The sequence below is a fragment of the Ranitomeya variabilis genome, chromosome 6 (genome assembly GCF_051348905.1).
Source record: "Ranitomeya variabilis isolate aRanVar5 chromosome 6, aRanVar5.hap1, whole genome shotgun sequence".
Taxonomy (NCBI): Eukaryota; Metazoa; Chordata; class Amphibia; order Anura; family Dendrobatidae; genus Ranitomeya; species Ranitomeya variabilis.
The window spans coordinates 105,706,541-105,729,919 of NC_135237.1; the positions used below are offsets into that span (position 1 = coordinate 105,706,541).

Sequence of the window (23,379 nt, forward strand, 5' to 3'; positions counted from 1 at the left end):
TGGTAAGTGAATAGAGGAGATATTGTTATATCCAGAGGCTGAAAAACATTTTCTCCATTACAGGTTAATGGTAATTTGAAACGTGTGAGAGGTACAGTACGTAATGAGGATGGTTTAACTACTTTAGGACTTCCCATAGACTATAAATATGAGGGAAGTCCTCTCTTATTTCTGCACTGAAGTTCTAAAACATTAATGCAGTCTATACAGCTTTCATAAGACTGTGAAGCTATGAGAGAAGGAAGCCACACTTTCCAAAGAGAAGATAAGCATGGTTTATTACCATGTTTACCTTCTCTATTTCTGTATACACAGTACTGAACTAGCTCTGTGTATACAGATTATGAATCACGTACCGTTCTTCCATCTCCAAACCCAATGAATATGTGAAGGAAGAAATCAGGAGATGCTGGGTCCTAGGAAACCCAGACAGGAGGTTGAAATTCCACTACAGCTGGGTCTAACATACTAGTCCCAATTACAAAAGGAATCAACAACAAAAAGAATGTATTAATGTATTAAAATGCCTCCCAAATGTATTTTAAGATTTTTTAAGTGCACAGTGTGTAAAATAAATGAAAAAAATAAAATAAAATAAAATAGGAAAAAGGCATAAAAAATCTAAACTAATAAAAAGAGACACTGTCAGTTTAAATAGCTGTTTCTAGCCCTGGCCCCTTAAAAAAAAATATGTCCAATATATAAAAATAAGCTAAGTGGAACACAATTCAAAATGTTGCTTGAGGTCCTTTGTGGTCAAAAATGAAAACTAAAAATAAAAAAACTGAAATATAAACATGTATTTGCTATTTTTCTTTATCTTTTCCCCAAAAATCAGGAAAAAAAAATTGCCCCAGCTGTCAGTTTTGCCTGGCTGGTTATCAAAAATACAGGGGAATGGGAAATTATATACACCAGTTGTCTAGGGTAGAAAGCAAATGGATTTTCACTTTGAATACATTGAGACCCATGAGTCTCAACACTGAAAAATAATTGTTTGATTTCTAAAAAATGATCAAGTCACTACCTGGACCAATATGCTGTGATACCTACCTATATATCAGCACTAGTGTTGAGCGATACCGTCCGATACTTGAAAGTATCGGTATCGGAAAGTATCGGCCGATACCGGCAAAGTATCGGATCTAATCCGATACCGATACCCGATTCCAATACAAGTCAATGGGACTCAAGTATCAACGGTATTCCTGATGGTTCCCAGGGTCTGAAGGAGAGGAAACTCTCCTTCAGGCCCTGGGATCCATATTAATGTGTAAAATAAAGAATTAAAATAAAAAAAATTGCTATACTCACCTCTCCGATGCAGCCTGGACCTCACCGAGGGAACCGGCAGCGTTGTTTGCTTAAAATGCGCGCGTTTCCTGCCTCCCGCAACGTCACGGCTTCTGATTGGTCGCGTGCCGCCCATGTGGCCGCGACGCGACCAATCACAGCAAGCCGTGACGTAATTTTGAGGTCCTGGAAGCTTAATTCTAAGCATTCAGGATTTTAAAATTACGTTCCGGCTTGTGATTGGTCGCGTCGCGGTCACATGGGCGACGCGACCAATAACAAGCCGTGACGTCACGGGAGGCAGGACACGCGCGCATTTTAAAATTACGTCACGGCTTGTGATTGGTTGCGTGCCGCCCATGTGGCCGCGATGCGACCAATCACAGCAAGCCGTGATGTAATTTCAGGTCCTGAATGCCTATTTCTGCATTCAGGACCTGAAATTACGTCACGGCTTGCTGTGATTGGTCGCGTCGCGGCCACATGGGCGGCACGCAACCAATCACAAGCCGTGACGTAATTTTAAAATGCGCGCGTGTCATGCCTCCCGTGATGTCACGGCTTGTGATTGGTCGCGTCGCCCATGTGACCGCGACGCGACCAATCACAAGCCGGAACGTAATTTTAAAATCCTGAATGCCTAGAATTAAGCTTCCAGGACCTCAAAATTACGTCACGGCTTGCTGTGATTGGTCGCGTCGCGGCCACATGGGCGGCACGCGACCAATCAGAAGCCGTGACGTCGCGGGAGGCAGGAAACGCGCGCATTTTAAGCAAACAACGCTGCCGGTTCCCTCGGTGAGGTCCAGGCTGCGTCGGAGAGGTGAGTATAGCAATTTTTTTATTTTAATTCTTTATTTTACACATTAATGTTGTATTTTACACATTAATGTTGTTTCGATACCGATACCCGATACCACAAAAGTATCGGATCTCGGTATCGGAATTCCGATACCCGCAAGTATCGGCCGATACCCGATACTTGCGGTATCGGAATGCTCAACACTAATCAGCACTCTTCTTTTTTGCCACTGAAGAGTGCCCATAGTGTAGTGACTTCATGCAGACACAGGGCCACCTCAGCTTTTTTTCCTTTGATGCACGTGCAGAGCTAGCATAGTCTGCTGAAAATGCTGCTGACACTGTATAGTTGAGCATAACACGGATTCGGTACCCAGCACGGCTTTGCCTTCTATTTCATTTTCTCCCCACTTGGATGAGTACTCGTGTACCCCACTTTGAGTCTACCAAGCCACACAGGTAGGCAATTATCTATTAGTGTCATTAAGTGTATTGAGCACAAATCAGCAGTGTGCATGTTTGAAAAAATGTTTTTCACAGTTAAGTTTCAGACAAATCTCTTCACTTCCTGTAAAGTATGAAATAAATCAAAGTTTTGGCTGGGAGCAAAGTTAAAATGAGACCAATGTTATTCTACTGCTATGCTAAGATTAATGGCATCAAGTATGCCATAAACGCATCAGTTTTAAACCTTGATTGTCGATTAAATGGCTTAAAAAATAAATATATAATTTTTAAACATCTGCGGGAAGTGCCGCTGTCTTCACTCCTTCTACTTGTTTTGTAGCTTTTCCTTGATTACAATTCTATTTTTGTGGTCACAATAAACTTGGACATGGTAGAAGACCCTATGGCATGGAATTGAGGCCCAAGCGAGAATTTCCCTGAGATGGATGGCCATGGTGCTTACTTTCTTCATAGAAGAAAGGATATTGACTCAGCCACTGATTGTGTAGCAGGACCTGTACTTCAAATGGACATAATGGTGATTCTGCCAGTCAAAGCAGCAATGAAACTAATACCCTACATGATGGCATTCTCTCTCCTCCTATGTCAATGATGGCGAAACTAGAACAAGGTGTAATGACTTTCAAACTTTCACTGAATAGTCCATTGAAATGTCAATGGCCACTGGCAACTACAGCTACAATGCAATACCCGTTTAAGATTTACTTGACAAAATAGTTAATCTAATTGTAACAGCAAGGACATTTCTGAGATGTATTACAGTCAACCTTAACTTTGCAAGTTATAGAAACAAATAGAAATCACAAAACACAACCTACATTGTGTCTATTATATATGCATTGCATGTATTTCAGAAAGTACATTTTATTGCAACTGCCGGCGGGTGATAGTGCCTGGGCTATTGACTGAAAGAAGGTGTGTTCTGCATTGTGAGTTACTACTGGAATCTAGGCTCCTTAAGGGAATAACAGCTAATTTTAGCTTTCTTTTTCTCCCTTTCCTATTTTTCTCATACTTGAGCCAAGCTTGTAAAAGGATCAGCTAAGTGGCCTTAACTGGGTACCATAGAATTACACTATTACTCACAGATCTAACAAGGAACAGACATTTATTCAGGAAATAGGCAACTATCAAAGTAGTTAAAGTCTGTCAATCAGGTCACAATATTGGCATTTACACAGTTTTGTGGTGCAGAGTTTGATAATATATCAAAATAAAGGCTTAATTTGGGGTAGCACATCGGGGTAAAGGCACAGAGCTTGATGGTTACCAACTGAAAGAAGGACCATCTCATCACACACAGCTGGAGTGGTGCTTCTGATATAAGATCCCTGCCCATAGTCTGAAACTTACTCACAGGCTTCTTCATCTTTTATCGGTGCTGCTCTAGTCCCCCAGTGCAGTCTTGTAACCACAACTCCTGAACAGCCAGAAGTCAGAATTAACGGTCACAAGCTCTCAATTCAAGTCTACGAGAGCCAGAATAAGACTTGCATAGACTTGCATTCAAAAGTAACCTCAGGCATGTTCCAGAAAACACTAGACTGATCAACCAGGTCACAAACTGCTGGAGATCGACGGTAGCGGCGGCGATAAAAAATGAAGACAGCTGCAGGTGAGTATGTCAGTAGGGGCAGGGAACTTAGAGTAGAAGCACCACTCCAGAGTTAAAATTGAAAAAAAAGCATTTACTCCAGCAAACTCAATTGTAATACCTGCTCATACAGTAGTAGGTCAACTGCATAGAATAGATAATGTTCCAAAATCATCTTGTCATATTTCCACAAAAGCTAATACTCTTGGCAGAAGTAGCCAAACTTTGGAAAAATATTCTTCCCACACCTCATAACTCAGGAAAGGTATACGTTGACTGTGTGATTCTCTATCTACCACACTCGCTAGCTCTATCAATATTCTGCATTTTACCATGCAGCGCAGTAAACTTCGTCCTTATATAACCATTCCCTATCTATAACAACTCCTGTGCCTCATTATTTTCCGGCATCAGCGCATGTGACCTCTGACTCCATCAGTATGCGCATCTACTGCTACATATGTATCTCAGCTTCAAATTCATTCATACATAATAAAAGTTCAGTGTATGTAATAAAAAGGCATTTATAGCACATATCTACATGTATTACATGACATGGGATAACATTGTGTAATATAGCACAACATGACATAAATAGGCAAAAGATTATATAGAATGAGGATGATCTGGTGATGTGACAGTCCCCATTTGAGTGCCATTTTACACATTTACAGGCCTCTAAACAGCCTCTTAAAGTGCAACAATTCACTATAGGCCGGTGTCCCACTTACAACTGCAATGCGACAAACTCGCGCGAGTCTCTCCTCTATACCCGTCCCTGCCGACGGCGGTTCGGACCAGAGCATTCGGCTGCATACAAATACATGCAGCCGCACACTCCGGTCCTGAGTGCCAGGTATTGAGGCGAGAGACTCTCGGGAGTTTATCGCATTGCAGTTGCAAGTGGGACACCGGCCATAGATGCCTACAGGGTGCTGGCCACCCACATTATCCTCTCTTTGTGTTCCCATTATATATGTCATACTTGTGTGCGAGACAGCATTCCCACTGCTGTTCTTATGACAATATTTAGCGCTGTCATAGAAATTAATGTTGTAAGTCACACATGCGAGGCCACCGTCCCACTGACAGCACTGCTTCATGCTCATGATAGATGCTAGATATCATGATAGCAGCATCTATTATATGTTCATGACTAATCCTGTGGATGTGCCATGTATGTGCTAGATGGAAGAGCCCCTATAGGACAGGTACAACGAAAATTAAAAAATTGATTAAAATGTTGCACTATACTGCAACTTGTTATATTTTCTGCTTATCGAATAAACATATTTATTTGTTTTTCAGACAGCAACTTCATTCTTGCAAATGCTCAGGTGGCCAAAGGATTCCCTATAGTTTATTGTTCAGATGGCTTTTGTGAACTTGCTGGATTTGCACGCACTGAGGTCATGCAGAAAAGTTGCAGCTGTAAATTTTTATATGGTGCTGAAACAAATGAACAGACAACACTTGAAATTGAAATGTCACTAGAGGAAAAAAGTGAATTCAAGGGGGAAATCATGTTTTACAAGAAGAATGGTAAGTGATTTTTTTTCCTTGTTTGGATTTGCGGTTAAGCGTCTTAAATGTTTGTGAAGGCGAGAATTCATTTCAATGGAAAAGTGAAAGGTTCCTCTTTTGCCTTTACTCTTTTTATGTTCCTAATCATAATTTAATGTTGGTAATCAAAATAGCGCAACTACCTTAAAGGTCAGTGTTGATTTATAATGTTTAATAAGCAAGCTAGCTATAAACATGTATTCATTTAAAATGGAGCTCATAACATTTATAGGGCAGTCCTTTTAGAATCACTTCAGCCATACTGTGAAGATATGAACAGATTCATAAATAGTAATACTCTGACATTTTGCTGACTGGTTTATACAGATAGTTATATTTCATGATTTGTGATCCATTGACTTCCTTTCCAATGACTAACAATGGTGGGACGTGTAGGTCAGTAAATAATATTGTGCTTGTAATTAACTGCATCTTCACTAAATATTCAGTTATTCCTGTAATATACAAATACTTCTCCTCAGCCTAAAATAATTGCAGTCGTAATACTGTATATAGTAAGTTTGCCCTGAACAAAGCTTTATAAAGGATATATCAATTTGTACAAACCACCTTTTTACTTTGCTCCAATTCTTAAAGGGGGTCTGTCTCCAGCTTTTTTGCTATCTCATCTGAAAGCAACATGATGTAGGCAACTGGACACTGAATCCAGCGATGTGCCACTTAGTATACTGGGTGCAGCAGTTGGGACACAATCACAGTTCTTAGATGCAGCATGAAGCAGAGCTGCGAGAGAAAACCCCGCCCACACCAGGCTATCTATGTACATAATCTATTGATAGTGAGCTGCTTATGACAGGAAGGGGTGTTGTCTTAGCAATAGCAAGCTACTCACAGAAATGGCCAAGTAATAAAATTGTCATTATAAGTAAACAACATCACACAGCCAGATAAATGACACATCATTGAAATCAGTGTTTTAATCCATATCTCATGCTGTCCTCAGATTACATAGCATAACCCTGATGACAGATTCCCTTTAAACTTCATTTACACTGAAAGATCTTTGCGAAACAGCATTCTAAAAAACACTCATTTAACAATAATCTTGTGGTTTTTACAGGCAGTCGATCACCTGATAAATGTGCAAAACTGCAGTTCATTGGGTGAAATTATCTTTTTTTGCAGCGCAAAAGTCATGTAAACATGACTTGTGCTACCGAGAACTATGAGAGCCTATATGCACTAAACAACTCACTACAGATTGTTCTGTGCACATTGTGTATCTAGGCCTGCCTGTGAAAACAGGTTATTAAAGACTCACGATCAGTAAATGTTTACTGATCGACTGTCGTTACATGTAAATGGTCCCTTAGAATTGTAATAAGCAATTTTACTAAATCTTTTTATCTTCTGCGAAATCTTACATATGCACCGTTTAAGCTTTCAGGAGTGATAGAAATGTCACATTGGTAATCCAGACATGCTGTCTTTATGTGGATAATACTAAAGTGGTTTGGTGCCTTAGCTGTGCATCAGACTGCCCCAATGTACTTCCAGGTTCAATTATCTAACATTTCTAACCTGGTTTTCAAAGTTGTTTTTTTTGGCAGTACAGGTATGAATCAACTTGTGTTTTTAATGCCAACATAGCCTTGTATTGTATATTCTATGTAACTACATTAAATGTCCTAACAGATTCCTTATTATCAGGATTAGGGCTTAAAGCAGAAGTATGAAGTGAAACAATAAATCAAGCAACATTCCAGGATCCAATCTGTGATTCCATGCATATACCATTTCTCATCTATATTTATATATAGTGTCATGTAAAAGTTTGGGCACTCCAGGTCAAAATTACTGTTATTGTGAACAGTTAAGCAAGTTGAAGATGAAATAATGTCTAAAAGGCCTAAAGTTACAGATTACACGTTTCCTTTGTATTTTAGACAAAAAAAATATTGTCATCTTTTACATTTTAAAAATTACAAAAAGGAAAATGGGCCCTTGTGAAAGTTTGGGCATTCTGCATTGTTATTACTTAGTAGCACCCACTTTTGATAGTATTACAGCTTGTAAATGCTTTTTGTAGCCAGTCAAGAGTTTCAATTCTTGTTTGAAGGATTTTCATCCATTCTTCCTTGAAAAAGTCTTCCAGTTCTGTGAAAATCCTGGGTCGTCTTGCATGCACTGGTATTTTGAGGTCTAGATCAGGAGACTGTGAAGGCCATTAACACTAGTTTTTTAATACCGACCAGTGTTTCTCCAAAATGGATCTCATCATGTACCATTATTTTTTTTAAATTATTTTATAGGATATTATTATTATTATTATTTATTATTACAGTGCCATTTATTCCATGGCGCTTTACATGTGAGAAGGAGTATACATAATAAAAACAGGTACAATAATCTTGAACAATACAAGTCACACCTGGTACAGGAGGAGAGAGGACCCTGCCCTCGAGGGCTCACAATCTACAAGGGCTGGGTGAGAATACAGTAGGCGAGGATAGAGCTGGTCGTGCAGTGGTTTGGTCGATCGTGATTACTGCTGGTTGTAGGCTTGCCGGAAGAGGTAGGTCTTCAGGTTCTTTTTGACGGTTTTGATGGTAGGTGAGAGTCTGATATGTTGTGGTAGAGAGTTCCAGAGTAGGGGTGATGCGCGAGAGATTAGTACATGGGATTATCTTTGCTCTACTATATCCCTTTTTAATGCAACTACCGCTGCACCTCCTCTCCAGAAATCTTAATTTGCGATCATGCACACATGTGCGGTTTTGCAGTGACGACATGTATGATGCTAGGGGGTGGATGGGTTCAAGTATGCATGTGTCGCCCTACTCAGTTCCATTGGTTGAACATTGATTATATGTCATACTGAAGGTATTTAAACGGACACATTTTTGTGGAGAAATACTGGACTTCTCTCTGATGAAGCATTATACTTGAAAGATTGTGAAATGCACTTTGGGGACCTCTTTGGGGTTTATCTGACCAGTGACACGCATATGAACTAACAATATGGATATGAGCCTATGACATGTATGTTGGTCTTTCCCTCTAGCAGCTCAAGCACTACTAGCACTTTAAATATAACACTTTTCACAGAAGTTATGCATGTCAGTTAGGGGAGAAAATCACATCATATTGGTGCTTATTATGCACAGTTTTGAGATTGTGAGATGTATTATTGCATTTATCTCTGTAACTTTATATATCTGTACACGATGTATATTTGTTATTCGTCATGATCAACTTTTTAACTACATCTCCTCTGTTTTTAAATTGATCTTTACATTTCTCACTTGGATAAACTATAATATTGAATAAAGTTTCCAATTTAATAATTATCTCCATGTGTTCTCCCTATTGTCGAGAACACATGGAGTATATAAACTGCTCAAAAAAATAAAGGGAACACTTAAACAACAGAATATAACTCCAAGTAAATCAGACTTCTGTGAAATCAAACTGTCCACTAAGAAAGCAACACTGTTTAACTATCAATTTCACATGCTGTTGTTATTGGCAATTATCAAGACATACTCAATAAAGGAGTGATTCTGCAGGTGGGGACTACAGACCACATCTCAGTACCATTGCTTTCTGGCTGATGTTTTGGTCACTTTTGAATGTTGGTTGTGCTTTCACACTCGTGGTAGCATGAGATGGACTCTAAAACCCACACAAGTGTCTCAGGTAGTGCAGCTCATCCAGGATGGCACATCAATGCAAGCTGTGGCAAGAAAGTTTGCTGTGTCTGTCAGTGTAGTGTCCAGAGGCTTGAGGCGCTACCAAGAGACAGGCCAGTACACCAGGAGATGTGGAGGGGGCCGTAGGAGGGCAAGAACCCAGCAGCAGGATGCTACCTCAGCCTCTGTGCAAGGAGGAACAAGAGGAGCACTGGCAGAGCCCTGCAAAATGACCTCCAGCAGGACACAAATGTGCATGTGTCTGCACAAACAGTTAGAAACCGACTCCATGAGGATGATCTGAGTGCCCGACATCCACAGATGGGGGTTGGGCTCACAGCCAAACACCATGCAGGACGCTTGGCATTTGCCACAGAACACCAGGATTGGCAAATTCACCACTGATGCCCTGTGCTCTTCACAGATGAAAGCAGGTTCACACTGAGCACATGTGACAGATGTGACAGAGTCTGGAGATGCCATGTAGAGCGATCTGCTGCCTGTCAACATCCTTCAGCATGACCAGTTCGGCAGTGGGTCAGTAATGGTGTGGGGTGGCATTTCTTTAGAGGGCCACACAGCCCTCCCTGTGCTCTCCAGGGGTAGCCTGACTGCAATTAGGTACCGAAATGAGATCCTCAGACCACTTGTGAGACCATATGCTGGTGCGGTTGGCCCTGGGTTCCTCCTAATGCTGGACAATGCCAGGCACTGTGACCTGAATCCAATTGAACACATCTGGGACATCATGTCTCACACCATCCACCAACATCACGTTGCTCCACAGACTGTCCAGGAGTTGGCGGATACTTTAGTCCAGGTTTGTGAGGAGGAGATCCCTCAGGAGACCATATGACCGCCTTATCAGGAGCATGCCCAGGCATTGTAGGGAGGTCATACAAGCACGTGGAGGTCACACACACTACTGAGCATCATTTCCTTTGCTTGAGGCATTTCCACTGAGGTTGGATCAGCCTGCAACTTCATTTTCCACTTTGATTTTGAGCATCATTCAAACTCCAGACCTCCGTGAGATATTAGTTGTGATTTATGTTGATAATTTTTAGGTTTCATTGTTCTCAACACATTCCGCTATGCAATGAATAAAGATTTTAAACTGGAATATTTCATTCAGTGATATCTAGGATGTGGGATTTTAGTGTTCCCTTTATTTTTTTGAGCAGTGTATATATATTTTATATACAGAATTAAAATTCAGAAAAGTTGAGATTCAAACTTCTCTTTAGTTATCTCTAAAAGTCTCCAAAAAATATTTCAAACTTAAAAAAGTGCAAACATTTACAAAAGTAATTGCAACTATTTCATAAATGCTGACAGGCCCTAGTTTTTATTCCGGGACTTTGATCCAGTCATTATATCATGACTACAGATGTGTCTAGCAATTAGTGTTGAGCGATACCGTCCGATACTTGAAAGTATCGGTATCGGAAAGTATCGGCCGATACCGGCAAAGTATCGGATCCAATCCGATACCGATACCCGATACCAATACAAGTCAATGGGACTCAGGTATCGGACGGTATTCCTGATGGTTCCCAGGGTCTGAAGGAGAGGAAACTCTCCTTCAGGCCCTGGGAACCATATTAATGTGTAAAAGAAAGAATTAAAATAAAAAATATCGCTATACTCACCTGTCCGACGCAGCCGGGACCTCAGCGAGGGAACCGGCAGCGTTGTTTGTTTAAAATTCGCGCTTTTACTTGGTTACGTGAGGTCCCGGCTTGTGATTGGTCAGGGCGGCCATGTTGCCGGGACGCGGACCAATCACAGCAAGCCGTGACGAAATTACGTCACGGCTTGCTGTGATTGGTCCGCGTCCCGGCAACATGGCCGCCATTAACCAATCACAAGCCGTGACGTCACGGGAGGCTGGACACGCGCGCTTTTCAAAATACGCGCATGTCCAGCCTCCCGTGACGTCCCGGCTTGTGATTGGTTAATGGCGGCCATGTTGCCGGGACGTCACTGGAGGCTGGACACGCGCGCTTTTCAAAATACGCGCATGTCCAGCCTCCCGTGGCCGCCCTGACCAATCACAAGCCGGGACTTCACGTAACCAAGTAAAAGCGCGAAATTTAAACAAACAACGCTGCCGGTTCCCTCGCTGAGGTCCCGGCTGCGTCGGACAGGTGAGTATAGCGATATTTTTTATTTTAATTCTCTTTTTTACACATTATTACATTAATGTTGTTGCGATACCCGATACCCGATATCACAAAAATATCGGATCTCGGTATCGGAAATTCCGATACAGCAAGTATCGGCCGATACCCGATACTTGCAGTATCGGAATGCTCAACACTACTAGCAATCGATCTTTATCATAGGCTAAAAAGTGTAGGCCAAGTTTCTCCCCACTGTTGGTATAAAGCAATATCCATGCCCCAATGTGGGTGACCAGGTGGAACCTGTGCAACTTTGAAGCCATACTGCTCCCAAGAGTCACCATTTCTTACATGTTTCATATTAGTTACTACACTGGTATAGACCATGTGCCACATGTTCTCTCCCTAAGCAGTGAATAGGCTCAATTAAATGCATAGGACAGAGGAATCCTTGGATGTTGGACATAGTATGGTTTGAAAGTGTAGTGTAGGTGCAGGTTCCCGTGTTAGTATGTGATCTAATCAGTGAGGAAAGTTAGGTTATGTCTTTGCAAGCAGTAAAGCCGTTCGGCTTGCAGGAATCTTGAAGTGTGAACTACCTCTGTACTCATTATCTGAAAATATTGAGACTGGATCAAAATCCCTGAAGACCAGTACTTTGCAGTTTCTAAGATAGCTGCTAATACTTTTGTATCTATTAGCACATTTTTTTTCAGTATGAAATTAGATTTTTACCGATAACTATTAAAAGTGATTTTTTTTCTGAATTTCTATTTTTCCCTGTTTTGATTCTGTGATTTACACATACAATACAATACTTACACAATGACTTGAAAAATCAGCTTTTATTAAAAAAAATATATACACGATCAGTGAAGCATGTTAGAAAAACCACAATGCTGTCTCTGAGCGAAATCTGACTTTTTCTATTTAATCTCATAAACTGGCTTAAAGTAGTTTACTGCAAGGTATTGAATATAGTGCAATATTACCCAAAAAGAACAAAAGGTCACATGTCGAAAAGGCTGTAAAATATCAGCTTAATTAAATCCTGTAAGGTAAGCATATACTGTATGTAGAAGAAAAATTGTGCTCCCAGACTGGAGGCCTCTTTTAATTTAGAAGATGTCAGTACTATCATTTCTTTCAAGAAAGTAAATCTTTACATCTAGCTGAAGGGGTTGGTCATTTTACCTTTATTTTAAAAAAATTGGGGGGCATAATTTTGTGCCACTTACTTTTCTGCTAGAATTGCATATTCTCCTCCTGCATTAATTAGTGGAACCTTCTTTGCAGGCTGCACAGATCCCATGTTCTAAAAATGACTGATGATAGAATAGCATTTCACCAGACCTGTCCCTCAGCTTCTTCTAATTAAAAAAACATTACATGTGGGAAAGCTCTTTTCTAACTGTGGATGCTTGATAGACAGGTCTGGTCTCCTACTCCTCTACCATTTTAAAAATGGGAGAGTTGTGCAGTCTGGAATAAATGTGGCGTAAACAAATGCAGGAGGAGAATATGTAATACTTGTATACACTCCTCAACATTGAAATTCTAACATCAAAAGGAAAAGTCATGGAGTTATGGAAATAATAAGAAGGATATGCAAATGATGAAAAATGGAAACAACATTTTCAAAACATCTCGAATTATAATATACCAAATATAAGCATCATGCACACAAATACACTTATTCCCATTGGCATACTATAAAGGACATTATTAATTGGTGTCTGAGGAATGTTCTGCCATGCTGAATGCACTTAGACATGCAAATCATCAAGATCCACCTCCTCTAATACATGCTTCCTTTCATCTGTTACTATATTGTTAACATCTTACCATAATAAAAAGTGAATTGTTAAATGGATTTTCTGGCTTTTTAACAAAAATCACACTGGTGATTAGAGATGAGCAAAACTATTCAAGAGTAACTGAATTATCCATACATTTTATAAAAATTGGATTTGTATAGTCATATACTCTGTAGAGGACTAGACAACTAGTTAAAAGTAAAATAATATTATTAATAGTGATGAGCGAACACTAAAATGTTCGGGTGCTCGTTGTTCGAGTCGAACATCTCCCGATGTTCGAGTGTTCGTTTCGAATAACGAACCCCATTGTAGTCAATGGGAGACTCGAACATTTTTCAGCGGGACCAAAGCTCTGCACAGGGAAGGTCGCCTAAAAACCTGGGAAGCTCAGAAAATGATGGAAACAACACTGGAATGGACAGGAAACAGCAGGGGCAGCATGCATAGTTGCCTCTGAGGCTGCCCAAATGCACCATTACGCCAAATTATGGCCAACAGCTTTGTGGTGACAGAGTGACCCACTTTGATGAGGTAGCAGGTGAAACACACCGAAATTGAGCCTGACACAGCATGGCAGCTATGGGCACGGCATGCGGAGGCAGAATCAGGCCGGAGAGCGGCACAGTGACGGACCCTTGAGGAGGCGGCAGCAGCATCATTCCTTACACATTGAGGCCACAGAGTGGCACAATTACATAGTTTGGAGGTAGCGAAGACCCAGCATGTGGAGGCGTCAGCACGGAGAGTGGCACGGTGACGGACCCTTGAGGAGGCGGCAGCAGCATCATTCCTTAATCCTTACACATTGAGGCCACAGAGTGGCACAATTACATAGTTTGGAGGTAGCGAAGACCCAGCATGTGGAGGCGTCAGCACGGAGAGTGGCACGGTGACGGACCCTTGAGGAGGCGGCAGCAGCATCATTCCTTTCACATTGAGGCCACAGAGTGGCACATTTACATAGTTTGGAGGTAGCGAAGACCCAGCATGTGGAGGCGTCAGCAGCGTCAGCACGGAGAGTGGCACGGTGACATGACAGACTTCAGTTTGAGCTGCTTTAACACGGTGGCGAGTGGAAATCTGTAGAAATCCATGCTTTATTCATCTTGATAAGCGTCAGCCTGTCAGCGCTGTCAGTTGACAGGCGTGTACGCTTATCGGTGATGATGCCACCAGCTGCACTGAAGACCCGCTCTGACAACACGCTAGCGGCAGGGCAAGCCAGCACCTCCAAGGCGTACAGTGCCAGTTCTGGCCACGTGTCCAGCTTTGAAACCCAGTAGTTGTATGGAGCAGAGTGATCATGCAGGACGTTGGTATGGTCACCTAGGTAGTCCTTCACCATCTTTCTGTAAATCTCGCCTCTACTCTGTCTAGACTGTGGATTGGTGGCATACTCTTGCATGGGTGACATAAAACTGGCAAAGGCCTTGGAGATTGATCCTCTGCCAGCGCTTGACAAGCTGCCTGCTCCCCTCCTCTCCCTCGCTTGTTGGCCCTCAGAACCACGTCCTCTGCCGCTAGCGGTGTCAGATGGGAAGGCTATTTTCAGCTTGTGCACCAGGGCCAGTTGGTATTGATGCAGTCTCATACTCCTTTCCTCTATAGGAATTAGAGTGGAAAAGTTGTGCTTGTACCGGGGGTCCAAGAGGGTGAACACCCAGTAATCGCTGGTGGAAAATATTTTTCTCACGCGAGGGTCACGGGAAAGGCAGCCTAACATGAAGTCAGCCATGTGCGCCAGAGTCCCAACACGTAAGAATTCCCCCTCCGCAACAGGCCGACTCTCCATTTCCTCCTCCTCCTCCTCCTCCTCCTCCAACTCCTCCTCCTCAGCCCAAACACGCTGAACTGAGAAGAGGGAATGGGTACCGTCTTCAGTCTCGCCCACAGTTTCCTCCTCTTCATCCTCATCTTCCTCCTCCCCCTCCTCAGTTACACTCTGAGAAACAGACTGGCTGGTTTTCTGGCTCTCAGTCAACTCTTCTTCCCCCATCTCCTGTGACAATCGATGCGCCTCAGACTTCATGCTGAGCAATGATTTTTTCAGCAGACAAAGCAGCGGGATGGTGACGCTGATTATGGCGTCATCCCCGCTGACCATCAGTGTTGACTCGTCAAAGTGGCTTAACACCTTACATATATCAGACATCCACGTCCACTCCTCATTGTAGATTTGAGGAAGCTGACTAACTTGACTACCGGTTCTGGTGGAAGTGGTCATCTGACAGTCTACAATGGCTCTGCGCTGCTGGTAAACCCTGTTTAACATGTGTAGGGTGGAATTCCATCTCGTTGGCACGTCGCACAACAGTCGGTGAGCTGGCAGTTGTAAGCGCCGTTGCACTGCCCTCAGGGTGGCAGCATCAGTGGTGGATTTGCGGAAATGGGCACAGATGCGTCTCACCTTGGTGAGCAAATCTGACAGATTGGGGTAGGTCTTGAGGAACCGCTGAACCACCAGATTGAACACGTGGGCAAGGCATGGAACGTGTGTGAGTCTGCCCAGTTGCAGAGCCGCCACCAGATTACGCCCGTTGTCACACACGACCATGCCTGCTTTCAGGTTCAGCGGCGCCAGCCAAAGATCCGTCTGAGCCGTCATGCCCTGTAACAGCTCCTGGGCAGTGTGCCTCTTGTCACCTAAGCTCAGCAGTTTTAGCACCGCCTGCTGGCGCTTGCCCACTGCGGTCCTGCTGCGACTGCAGCTGCCGACTGAAGGTGGCGTGTCCACGGATGGAAATTTACAAGTGGTGTTTGTGGAGGAGGAGGAGGAGGAGGAGGGGGGAGAAGTATAGTAATCCTGGGAAACAGTCACCGAGGTAGGCCCCGCAATCCTGGGTGTGGGCAACACATGAGCTGACCCCGGTTCAGACTCTGTCCCAGCCTCAACCAAATTAATCCAATGTGCCGTCAGGGAGATATAGTGTCCCTGCCCCCCAGCACTGGTCCACGTGTCCGTGGTTAAGTGGACCTTTTCTGTAACCGCGTTGGTCAGGGCACGGTTGATGTTCTGAGACACGTGCTGGTGTAGTACTGGGACGGCACATCGAGAAAAATAGTGGCGGCTTGGGACGGAGTAGCGAGGGGCAGCCACCGCCATCAGGTTGCGGAATGCCTCCGTCTCCACCAGCCTGTAGGGCAGCATCTCCAAACTCAGGAGTTTGGAGACGTGGACATTTAAGGCCTGTGCATGTGGGTGGGTGGAGGCATATTTGCGCTTGCGCTCAAATGTTTCATGCAAAGACAGCTGAACACTGCGCTGGGACACATTGGTGGATTGTGGGGGGGATGGTGAAGGTGCAGGGGTGGTTGCATGGCGGGAGTCGCTGGTGCCGGGCTCCTGGGCTGGGGAGTTACTGGCAGAGCCAGCATGTGACACAGGGGAAGGAGCAGCGGTGCGACCAGAAGGAGGTGAACGGCCTTGATTCCAATGAGTTGGGTGTTTAGCACTCATATGCCTGCGCATGCTGGTAGTGCTTAGGTTGCTAGTGGTGGCTCCCCTACTGAGCTTGGTGTGGCACAGGTTGCACAACACAGTCCGTCGGTCCTCCTCACTTTCTTTAAAGAAGCTCCAGACTTTAGAACACCGAGGCCTCGACCAAACTGGTTCACTTGTTGAACCTCTGTCTGATGAAATTACTCTGGCCCTGCCTCTCCCTCTGGTCGCACGTCTACCTCTTGCAACGTTTTCTGATGTTACACTTGCCTCCCCCTCCGAAGCACTCTCTTGACTAGGCCTAACAACCCAGCTGGGGTCAGTCACCTCATCATCCACCGGCTCCTCCTCCTCCCATTCATCAGCCTGCTCCCCCCTGGGAATTACTGCACTGACAAGCACCTCACTGTCTGACACCCATGTCTCATCCTCAGACACCTCTCCACAGACTATTTGTAAATCCCCACTTTCATCACCCACAGACTGGGAAAGCTCTCTATTTTGGGCATCGGGACAGACCCACTGGTCAGGTTGCTGCTCAGCAGTGCTTTGTGAATCTAGGAAGGGTTGGGAAAACAGTTCCTGGGAGTATGCAGGATTTGAATCACTAATTTCCAAGGAGGGGCTAGGCTGGGCGGGAGGAGGTTGAGCTGAAAGATCCTGAGGTCCACTCCCTTGGCTAGCGTTGGTGGACTGCGTGGAAGACTGGGCGGTGGATAAACTACTGGATGCATTATCCGCTATCCAGTTGATCACCTGTTCGCACTGCTGGGGATCCAATAGGGGTGTGCCACGTGACACTGTAAATTGGGACAGGAAGCTAGAAAAGGGTACTCTGCGGCGTTCCAGTGCTCCATCAGAAGCAGGTACTGTGTCACCCTGCCCAGGACTACGGCCTCTGCCTGCAACTTCACTTTGACGCCCACGACCACGTCCTCGTCCTCGTCCCTTACCCCTGGGGTTCACCATTGTAAAGGTTATGCTAGAAAAGCTAGTTATGAAGGTGAAATACACTCTATTTGTCCAAACAGAGGATATATTGCGTGTTGCAAAAAGGACTATTCGGTAAAGAGCGTATTTTATGCAACCAAACCTTGGTTTACAGCAAACTGATGTGTATCAGTAACAGATATAAAACTGTGTTTTATATTTGTGGTATTTCTTCAGATCAAATACCCCTTCTTTATGTAACTATTAGATATGGCGTGCACAAAACTGGCCACAGGCCTAGTCACTAAATACAGAGCTTATTTTTGGACCACAAAACTTGGGTACCAGTAACAGATATAAAACTGTGTTTATATTTGTGGTATTTCTTCACATCAAATACCCTTTATTTCTTTAACTATTAGATATGGCGTGCACAAATCTGGCAACAGGCCTAGTCACTAAATACAGAGCGTATTTTTGAACCACAAAACTTGGGTACCAGTAACAGATATAAAACTGTGTTTATATTTGTGGTATTTCTTCACATCAAATACCCTTTATTTCTTTAACTGTTAGATATGGCGTGCTATAAAAATGCAATTTTTATCTAATGCGGTTTTTTGGACACACAAAACCTTGGATTAGAATGTAGGGTATTCTATACTATATATATATACTATATATGTGGCAGAATTGCGTATTCTGTACACTGCGCTTATGTGTACGCTAAACAAATATTTTTGGGCCAGGTGTGGTATATCTGTATCACTCAAAAATGCATTTTTATATCTTATGCGGTTTTATTTTTAGGCCGCAAATATTTCCTTTTTTAATTTATTAATTATTGTTATTAATTAATATTATTATTATTAAATGAGGTGACAGCGTGTGCTGTACCACTCTACGGAGTCTGAGGCACTACAAGTCCCAGACAGCAGCACAAATGAGGTTACAGCGTGTGCTGGAGTCTGAGGCACTACAAGTCCCAGACAGCAGCACAAATGAGGTTACAGCGTGTGCTGGAGTCTGAGGCACTACAAGTCCCAGACAGCAGCACAAATGAGGTTACAGACAGCGTGTGCTGGAGGCTAAATGGAGTCTGAGGAACATCCAGCAGCCGATATTCTAATAGTGCGGCGTTCGCCCAAAATGGCGGACGCCGCACTATAAAGCCCAGCCTAATGCACACACGATCCCTGCCTAATGCCTAATGCCTATAAAGATTGACTAGGAGACTGAGATTGAGACTTGGCACTGAGACAGTGAGTGCGCAGCTAAGATGGCGGCCGCTGCACTCCTGGTCCCAGCTGCCACACAGCTAGCCAGCAAATACAAGAGAGGACTAGTAGTAGTAAACGTAGATTAGCCCTGACAAGGGCTGTTGATTTCTGCACCCTGCCTGCCTGATTAATTCTGGTCTTTGTCCCTGCTCTAGTCCCTATCAATTCCCAGTCCCCCCAGCACGTCTGTCCCTATGCTCTTTCACACTGCAAATGGCTGAAAGCGCCGAACATAATGAAAGCAGTCTATTGGCTGGTCAGGTCACCTGATCTGGCCAGCCACTCACTGCTCTCGTCTTGTACATGTCCCTACGTCATGCTAGTAGCTTAGAAGGCTCACCTAACATGATTGGCTCCTTGAAAAACCGCCAAAAATGAGAAAAACAAAAACGAGATTTCACTCGAGTACCGCGAGATGTTCGGCCGAATACCGAACACCTTCGAACGCCCTAATGTCCGATCGAACACCAGGTTCGAGTGAACACGTTCGCTCATCACTAATTATTAATTATCTTCCAGTTTACTTATCCTGCCACCTCCACAGCTCCCATCTTCCACTTTGTGCATATTCTTTTACATAAGCCTCTGACCTCACTATGTGTCACTACTTATTGATGCAACTTTGGGACTGGGGGGGGATCCCCATAGCATAATAAGAAACATTTGATTTGTGTTTGATAACTTTGATAATGATAAAATTTCCAGGCGAGTTAGCAAATTCAAGTCTAGGCAGATCTGATCATACCTAGTGGTGAACAATGATGATAAAAGAAGACAAGAAGCTATACTAACCTCAGGAATAAGTTCCTTACTCCAGAATTGCCCCATTGAAAGTCTTCACTGGACTACAAGTGATGAGTTTGGCTGCAAGGTTAGTTGACTGGTAAGTATTCAGGATGCTATTGCAATAAGTCCAGTGGAGATCATTGGAGCATAGTTTTTTCATATTTTATCAGCTTGTTTCATACTATATACAGCTCTGGCAAAAAGTAAGAGACCACCACATCAAAACCCTGTCATGGGCAGCCCAATGTCCAGACCTGAACCCCATTGAAAACCTCTGGAAATGAATCAAGAGGATGAGGGACAGTCACAAGCCATCAAACAAAGAAGAACTGCTTAAATGTTTGCGCCAAAAGCAGTGTGAAAGACTGGTAAAAAGCATGCCAAGACGCATGAAAGCTGTGATTAAAAATCGTGGTTATTACACAAAATATTGATTTCTGAACTCTTCCTGAGTTAAAACATTAGTATTGTTGTTTCTAAATGATTATGAACTTGATTTCTTTGCATTATTTGAGGTCTGAAAGCACTTTTTTAAAAAATTTTGACCATTTCTTTTCAGAAAAAAAAATACAAAATTTATTGCTTGGAAATTCGGAGACATGTTGTCGAGTTTATAGAATAAATGAAAAATTTACATTGTACTCAAAAACATACCTATAAAGGGAAAAATCAGACAAACTGAACATTTTGCAGTGGTCTCTTAATTTTTGCCAGAGCTGTATGTAAATTAGAAAAAAACATAAAACCCAATAACTTTTATAGCATCACAAAGATTTGTTCCAAAGTTGATGTCACGTACAGTACAGATCTTTATTTAGCAGATATGAGGTAGTCTAGGTCTCCAGATTGGCAATGAAGAGAATCTTGCAATCCTCAATGTCTCAAAAAATCTGAAAACCAAGTCTTGTGTTTGTGAAGGTTAGTGTGTGCTTAACTTTTGAAAAGAATAAAATCCAACCCTACAGATATTTTCCACAGATATCGGTCTCAGTTGTCACTTGTCAAGCTTGTTCAAGAAGTGAAAAGGCACTGATAGTTGTCAGAAAACAGTATTGTATAAATAGAGACAATCTTTAAGAATCTTTGACTTTTTACCTCAGATATTTTGCTAAATAAACATGGATACAAGACCTTATATATTGTATATTATTAACACCACTTGTGTGCCAAAGTCTGAGTCTGGTTATCAGAAAATGTCCACTGGCCATATGTCAGAAATGTCACTTTCAAAAAGATTTATTGCAAATAAACATGTGGAATTCGAAATGAGGCCTCAATTCTCTAATTGACATCTCGGTCAGGCAGGAGATTCTCCCACAGTGATCTATGCACTATTTTCGAAGTAAGGAAGAACATATTGTCACAGCATGTATTGTAATATAGTAAAATGATGAATAAGCACAGTCACTGCAATGTGGTAAAGCTGTCTGCTATTGTTAGATGGTTCCAAATGGGATATTTTGCTTGATATTTTCACAAATAATTACAGCAGCAAAAACATGAGCTTGACTTTGATTATTAAAATTCTAAATTAATCGATATCAAATAAGTATCAGATTGATAGATTGATAGTAGCTATCAAACCATTAATCTGTATTAGATTCAATGATAGAAAGATTTAGAGATAGAAAATTATTAGAGGTATGAGAGTGATACAGATCTAGCCATCTCCTCATCCATCAGAAGCTTCATTTGCAATTAAATCAATTCATCAATACAACAATTTATACAATGACATATACATTTTTTAGCATGAGAGAACCAGTACATAATGGATGGCAGACAGATGGCCTTCTTTTAGGCATTTTTTTGTTTGCATACCTTTTTCATGTTTGTTCATCCCACATAATACATTTTACTCCACACCTTTTAATATATGTCAGATTTAGTTGCCATCCACCATAAACATCAATAACAACAATCCAGGAAATAAACCTAAGCTCACTTTAATATCTGGATTATACAACCATTCTGACATGGATTTTTACAGTATGGTTAATGTAATGGACACTAGAGTCAGAATGTGTGCCCGGGGAAGTGTGGAGTAAGCCGGAGGACTTCTGCTGTGATGTGCGGCTGAGGCCGTGAGTGCGCCGCAGGTTAACAGGACCTGCTACATGTGATCACCGGGGGAGTGGCTGGAGGCAGGGCAAAGCGACAGGAGCCAGTGGAGCCAAAAGAAGAGTCAAGCAAGCCAAGGTCAGACCAGAGGGTAATGTGATAACCCAAGGAGGAGACAGATAGTGTAGTACAATACAAGCCGGGGTCAGAAGCCAGAGAGAGTAACCCGGTCACCAAGGGCACAAATGAGAAAATAGTCAGGGAGCTTTAGCCAAGATCAAAACAGAGATAAGACAGAAGGTACAGAGTCCAAGCGCAGATACAAAATGAGGTACAGGATGGGTCATACAAGGTACAAGCATACAAGAACAGGCAGTATTCACAAGTATCACAAGGGTCAGCTTTTCAGCCGAGAACGGAAGTATCACCGACGAGCAGTAAAGCACAGGGGCGAGTAAATATAGCCCTCCCCAAACCAAAGGCCGACATTAACCCTAAAATTAACCCTATAAGGATGTTGAGGAAACTCCCATCCAGAGCCATGACAGTGCTCCCACTTAATGGGGGGCCACCAGACACCCAGGCTTCTCAGGATGCCTGGCATGAAATGCCCGGACCAAGCGATCAGCATGTACAGATCAGGCTGAGACCCATGACCGAACCTCTGGACCATAGCCCTCCAGTGCACCAAATAATGCAAAGTACAACGCACCCACTGGGAATCTACAATGCATCCCACCTCATACTCCATGTGACCCCCTACCAATACCGGGGGAACAGCAGACAAAGAATCCTCCTCAACGGTTCACAAAATCTTCATAAGGGATTTGTGAAAAACTTTGGAAATTTTAAAGAAGCAGGAAGACGTAACCTACAGGAAACCGGATTAACAATTTCCACAGTTTCATATGGTCCAATGAATTTAGGACCCAACTTAGCAGAGGAAACCTTGAGTTTTATATTCCAAATAAATAACCACAACTTCTCCCCTACCTGGAAAGTAGGACCTGACACTCATTTCTTGTCTGCAAAAAACTTGCACCTCCCCTGAGCCCTGGTGATGTTTTGACGAACCTCAGCCCACAGACACTTCAAATGCTGCATCATCCCTTCGGCCCCTTGACAACCAGAGTCCAAGTGAGAAAATTCCCCAAAATGTGGGTTAAATCCATAATTCACAAGGAAGGGCGACATGCCAGTGTTCTGACTCACGTGACTATTGAAAGCAAACTCAGCCAAAGGCAAAGCATTGCACCAATCATCCTGTAAGAGGCTAAACATCGCAGAATTTGCTCCAGGCACTGATTAGTATGTTCGGTCTGACCATTAAACTCCATGAGATAAGCGGAAGAAAAGGACAAGATAACTCCCAATTTCTTACAAAATGCCCTCCAGAATTTAGCGACTAATGGCACACCTCGGTCAGACACCACATTCATCAGCTCACCATGCAGATGCACCACATGTTGCACAAACAGCCTTGACAAGGTCTCTGCTGAGGGCAAAGCGGATAAGGGCACAAAATGGGCCTGTTTAGAGAACCTGTCCACCACCACCCACACAAC

At 42.9% G+C, this 23,379-nt stretch overlaps 1 protein-coding gene across 2 annotated transcripts in view; it reads left to right on the forward strand.

The window, feature by feature from the left end:
- KCNH8 (potassium voltage-gated channel subfamily H member 8) overlaps window positions 1-23,379 on the forward strand; it is a 728,911-nt gene that overhangs the window by 313,596 nt on the left and 391,936 nt on the right. For both annotated transcript variants that reach the window (XM_077268880.1, XM_077268882.1), the window contains exon 2: window positions 5,465-5,698. In XM_077268880.1, the coding sequence (XP_077124995.1) occupies window positions 5,465-5,698 (234 nt within the window). The remainder of the gene's footprint in view (window positions 1-5,464; window positions 5,699-23,379) is intronic.